The sequence below is a fragment of the Poecilia formosa genome, unplaced genomic scaffold (genome assembly GCF_000485575.1).
Source record: "Poecilia formosa unplaced genomic scaffold, Poecilia_formosa-5.1.2 Scaffold953, whole genome shotgun sequence".
In the NCBI taxonomy this organism is placed as follows: Eukaryota; Metazoa; Chordata; class Actinopteri; order Cyprinodontiformes; family Poeciliidae; genus Poecilia; species Poecilia formosa.
The window spans coordinates 32192-38342 of record NW_006800892.1 but is presented as its reverse complement, the minus strand read 5'-3'; the positions used below and the strand labels follow the sequence as shown (position 1 = coordinate 38342).

The window sequence follows — 6151 nt, the reverse complement described above, 5'->3', positions numbered from 1 at the left end:
AAAAGATGACTAGCTAACATCAATACAGAACCTTAAGCTTAACAAGCACCTTGTAGGCTACTGATGTTGGTGTCTATTTTCAGTAGATAATAATAATCTACTTTTTGCTCCCAAAAAGTAGATTATTATTATCTATTATATTATTATTACTAAATAGTTTCATTCGTGATTTACTGTGTGAGGATCAAGAAACATAAATACCAAGTCAGAGTTTTAATTACTGAACCTTCAAAGCTTAACATGAATCAATTCATCTACAGTTTATTTAATATTGATTTAATATTTGTGCATTTAAAAAACTAGAATATTGCATAAAGGTGCAACATTTCTTCCATCCATCTGCCTCACTGGGTCTCATCTTCCTCTTGAGAACAGCTCAAAGATTTTATTTGAGGTTAAAGGTCATGGGACTTTGGTGGCAGATTGATGGTACATTGAACAAGTTTTTGTTGCTTTTGTTGCTCAAATCCCACTTATTCTGGAAGTTTGGGTCAGTACATACTGGGAAATAAAATCAGCTTCTCTATACAACTGCTCTAGAGTTTCCTGGTAAAAAGCTGCAATGACTTTGGACTTCAGAACTCAGTGGACCAGAACCAGCAGATGACAAGGTGATGCAAACCTTCACTGACTGGAAAAATCTCTCTGGACTTCAAGTAATGTGGTTTATTTATGTCCACTCCTCCTCCAGACCCTGGTGTCTTGGTGTCCAGATGAACTGGAGAATTTATTTTAATCTGAAAGCAGAACTCTGGACCATTAAGCAGCAGTCCAGTTCATTTTCTCTAAATACCAGGTGAGATGCTTTTGCATCAGAAATGACTTTTTGTTCCTTAAACTCCTTATGACAAAAAAAATATATAAATAAGTGGATTACATATATGTGACTGAATAGGTGCAGCAGTGTTTTTCCTTGGTATTACACTCGTCTGTAGAAACATGTGGAAGGTTTAATACATCCACATTTCCAACATTTGCATGTTTCCTTTCCTAAGCATGCAAATTTTCCTCTCATGCAAACTGTATTCAAATTACAGATCAGCCGAAAAACTCAGTTGCTGCTGATCTGCAGCTGGTCGCCTGAGCGTCTGGTGAGGTTCTTGGTTCTGATCCAGAATCTGAGGATCAGGTGACCTGATCTGACTCTAACTGAGGTGAAGCATCAGAAAGGAGCAGAAAAACTAAACAGAAATGTGACACAGAGCAGACTCTGTCATGGTTTGGTTCAGTTTTTAAGATATATTATTTTTTTTATTCTGAAGATGATAACTTACTATGATTTAAGGTTTTAGGTCCACATTTATTCATCAGGATTGAATAAAACAAACAAAAACACAACTTTAAACAAAAACTAAACTCTGAGGTCACGCAGCAGAAATGTGTGTTTTGTCCACATGGTGGCGCTCTAAGCTCTGACTAAAAGCTGCTCAGCAGTGAAAGTTTTTCTCCTCCTTTCTCAGGAGATGATGAGGATCAATCACTGTTTCTCTGTTTCACTATTTATTTTTCCTCAATGTGTGAAAAACATCCAGAAACTTTCATTAAGATCCAACAGGAACATTTCTGGAAAAACATTCATCAGAAAATGTTTGAGTTGGTTTAAAACCAGCCTGTCAGCTTGATAAAGATGTTTATTAACACAATCCTGGTTTTATCGATAAAACTCAAATTACTGATCAAAGTGTTAAAGCAGCTTTTTAACCAAAATAATGATCAGTTTATTTATTTAATCAAACTAAAACAACTCATTATTTAGGCTCTTTCTTTGAGCTACAGGATGGTCATCAGGATGAACTCATTAATTTAATATTATAAAACTAAAACCTGTCATTATAGATCTATAACAGTGAGAACAGAGGAGAACATCGAGGTTCTTTAATGAAAACATCTGGTTTGTTTTGAAGCTGCTGTCAGATCAGGACCAGAGAATAAATCCAGTCACCAGCAGAAAACTGGACCTCAGGTTCTGTGGAAACTGGATTTCTGAGTCTGATGACCAGTTTCCATGTGTCTGGACAGAGTTACCATAAAGTTACTATGATGAAATTAAAGGAAGTTTGTTCAGAAACCAGTGATGGCTGCAGCTCCCTGCACATCCAGTCTGATGGAGATCAGTTCAGATTTCACTCTGGTTCTGGATCAGCTCCAGTCCAGTTCAGACCTTTATGATTTATAACTACATGCAGCGTTAACAGGAAGTTGTTTAAAAAAATCTCTGGTTTTTAAATGTTTTCCTTTCTGAAACACTAAGTTTTCTTGTAAGCTTAAACTTAATCAAAACAGGAACAGACCTCAGAGATATTCTCACCTTTTAATGAATTTNGGTTCTGTGGAAACTGGATTTCTGAGTCTGATGACCAGTTTCCATGTGTCTGGACAGAGTTACCATAAAGTTACTATGATGAAATTAAAGGAAGTTTGTTCAGAAACCAGTGATGGCTGCAGCTCCCTGCACATCCAGTCTGATGGAGATCAGTTCAGATTTCACTCTGGTTCTGGATCAGCTCCAGTCCAGTTCAGACCTTTATGATTTATAACTATATGCAGCGTTAACAGGAAGTTGTTTAAAAAAATCTCTGGTTTTTAAATGTTTTCCTTTCTGAAACACTAAGTTTTCTTGTAAGCTTAAACTTAATCAAAACAGGAACAGACCTCAGAGATATTCTCACCTTTTAATGAATTTCAGAACCAGAACCGACTTCAGTAACAGTTTATGTACAAGAACAAAAGAATCTGACTTTAGTTGCTCTCAATGCACAAACCTTTTAAATTTAAATACACAGTGAAAAAATTAAGACACTGACATTTACACAGGATTATCACAGTAGAAGACAACATGATTAAATGATGACATAAATATGTGATATTCATAAAACTGATTCCCAGCAGAACAGTTGAGACTGTAAGTGTTCATCAGAGAGACAACCTGGGGAAGAAAGTGTCTCTATGGCGACTTGTTTATGCTAACAGCGCTGCGTACATTCAACCCAAAGGGAAAGAGTTGGTGTCCAGGATGTGTGGGGTCTGCAGAGATGTTAGCTGTTAGTTTCCTGACTGTGGACCTTGATGGAGCGAAGGTCGGTCCTGATTGCTCTTTAGAGTTTGTCTCAGTTCTGTTTTATTGCTGAGTTTGAACCACAGAGCTACGGCTGAACAGGACAGACTGGATGATGAATAAAGGGCAAGTAGCTGAAGACCAGCAGGTTGGAGCTCTGGAGTTTCTGCTGGACTTTCATCCTAACAGTGTCTATGAGTGAAGATCATCTCAGATTAAATGTTTCCAATGAACCAGAAGTGATCCACAGTGAACGGAGTGGGAAAGCAGATAAAATGTTTCTGAGATTCAGCAGAAATGATGTATAAAATGTTCATAAAGAATCTAGAGTTCACAAAGAAACATCTGACTGTTACATTTTGATTCAGTATTTGTTAGAATCAATAGATAAATGGAGTAAAAAAAATATTTTCTTTCATTTTTAATGTTTCTTGGGGTCTTAAAATATTTTGGTCAACAGCAGAAGTTTTGACTGAATATTTACATCTATGAACAATTAATACTTTTACAATAAATAAACATTATCCATCCATCCATTATCTACAAAGTTTATCCTTGTGGGGTTGTCAGTGGTTGTGATCTCCAGTGGTCAACAGGTGAAGTAAACCCAGGACCAGTTCACCACAAACATTACAGGGTAAAAATTAAGTTAATAAATCCAGTGGATCATCAGTCTTTCTATTTTATGTGTTAATATTTATAAAACATGAGGGTTATGTTCACCTGTTTTTACTTTTTTGTAGAACAAGTAACAACTGGACAAAACAGCTATAACTACAACCAATGCAACAACATGACCCCATTTCCTTAGACTTGTTTCGTTTGTAGTTTCAGGTTTAGTCTTTGGTTCAGAATGACTCCTTCTAGCTGTGAACAAATCAAACACATCTGATTAATTAATATTCTAAACAAATGAGGTAGAAGCTGTTTATTTATAAAACCAGAATAATTTTGACTGAACTCACCAGTAACGTTGAGTCGACATCTTCCAGAGTTGAATCCATCTTCAGTTTTCACATAACAGACAAATAGACCAGAGTCTTCAGTCCTCAGTCTGGACACATGGAGTCTGATTCGTCCTTCTCTGAGGACGTCTTTGTCACTCTGGACTCGTCCTGAAAAATGTTCATCCTGAGACTCTGGAATCTCAACACCTTCATGAACCTCATAGAGATCTAGTTCTTTATGAGGAGCCAACAAGCTGCAGACAATGAACAGTTCCCTGTAGGATCCCTGAGTCCTGGTGGTGAAGGTCCACTCCAGAGTGATGCTGTGGTTCTCCTCTGCCTCATAGCTGCTCTGGGTCACATTCACTACAAATGTTGCTGCTGAGGAGACAGAGAGGGAAAGAGAGGAGCAGACACACTGAGAACTGGAACATGGGAGTCTTTCAGCTCCATCTAGAGAGCTTTCTGTCACAAAGACAAGATGGAGACTGACCACAGAGACATGAGCTGAGGATGAGGAGCAGCAGGGAGATCATCTTCATCCTGAGAGAGGAAGAGGAGGAGGAGGAGAGGCAGCAGGACATCAGGAACAACATCAGTCAATACAACATCTTTCTTGTATTGTAAAAACACTAAAATTGTTTCTTTGTTGGATCCAATGTACTGAATGATTTCAGTCTGAATATCAGCTGCTTGTCACCAACATTTCCTGCTGATAGAAACTGGATGAGAAATAGAAAAAAAATCTAAAGCACAGAAATGGCTCCACCTTCTGGACATCTAGAGGAACTGCAGCTCCTCGCTAGAATTTACATTTGATCTGCAGCATGTCTGTCAATTTATAACAAGCAGTTTAAAATCAGCATTAAAAATTTAATTAACATCTAAAATACTGACATATGTATGAACTCTCAGCGTTTCTACTTTTATAACAAATGAGGCAGAAAATGATTAGGGCTGATTAATCTTTACTTTCAGATGTAAATCTGACATTTGAACCCTGAGGAGAAACAGGAGGTTTATGGCTTTTATTCTATCAGAACAACACAACTTTACATTAAACTGTTGTTGGACAACTATCTGTGAAAGATTATTTTTATCCATGAGGAACTGAAAACAGCTGACTAGAGAAAGCAGAAGTCAGGTCAGTGACTTGTCATAACCTCTGAAATTGTGACATAAACACAGAATAAAAAACCTTCATGTGTTTTATTATCCAGTTGGATTAAGAAGAACAATTATTTTCTGCTCAAAGAACAAAAATCAGTGTTTAATAATAATAATAATAGTAAATTATTTGTAGGCGCCTTTCTTGACATTCAAAGACACTGAAATACATCAAATCTATTAAAAGATACATTAAAATAATAAAATCCAAATCAAACATTCATGTGTTTAATAAAGAATCTTTAAACAGCATATCCTCAAACAGATTAAAAACAATAAAATTAAACATTTATTTGATTTTTTGAGACTTTAAGTCCAAAAATCTTCAAAATTAAGAGATTTCTGAATTTAATCCATGAGATTAAATCAAATATGAAATAATTTTTCATTCCAGCTTTTCAAAAGTTTTACCATGCAAGACTGAAACAGGAAGAAAAATAATCTGCCTCAGATTAAAATCACTGATGTATTGATCTGATACACTAACATTTCCCATTTATATTATTGTCTTATTTAGTTGTCAAATTTACAACAAATATAAACCAAACTAATTCAAACTTACTTGTCTGGTTCATTTTCATTGTTTCTTAGAGTTTAAACAGCCGTTCTGTTAGCGTCTGATCCATGGAGCAAAGTGAATGAACGACCAACAACATGTTCTGTTCCTTTTGTTTTTGCTCTCAGTTCCATAATTAACCAACACGTGACCAAAACTCACCACCAGCTTCCTCTTCCCTCCAAACATTTCCTGTTTATTAATGTTTAACAGTTTTATTCCCCTAACATAAATCATCTGATCAGTTGATGTTCAGATAAATCAAAGTTTTTCTGCTTCATTGAACTGAAGGAGTTCAGTCAGAATCTCAGCTGTTTGTCTCCAACCAGGAAGATTCACTTTCACTTCAGATTATTTATAACTTCACATGTTTGACGTTCAAAATCTTTATTGTGTCTGTTTGTAACAGCAAATCAGTTTTCTGTT

General features: G+C 36.1%; 1 protein-coding gene across 8 annotated transcripts in view; it reads right to left on the bottom strand.

Annotated features, from left to right (window-relative positions):
- Positions 1–5150, bottom strand: part of LOC103132194 (uncharacterized) — a 35486-nt gene extending 30336 nt beyond the window's left edge. For 2 of the 8 annotated variants that reach the window (XM_016667209.1, XM_016667210.1), the window contains exons 1-2: positions 4496–5094; positions 4021–4383 (exon numbers count right to left, since the gene is read on the bottom strand). In XM_016667209.1, coding sequence (XP_016522695.1) covers positions 4021–4383; positions 4496–4598 — 466 coding nt within the window. In that variant the 5' untranslated portion in view covers positions 4599–5094. Of the gene's footprint in view, positions 1–1444; positions 1449–2652; positions 3923–4020; positions 4384–4495 lie in introns of those variants that run through there. The other 6 variants (XM_016667212.1, XM_016667217.1, XM_016667215.1 and 3 more) reach the window with 6 other exon arrangements.
- Between the last annotated feature and the right edge of the window lie 1001 nt (positions 5151–6151).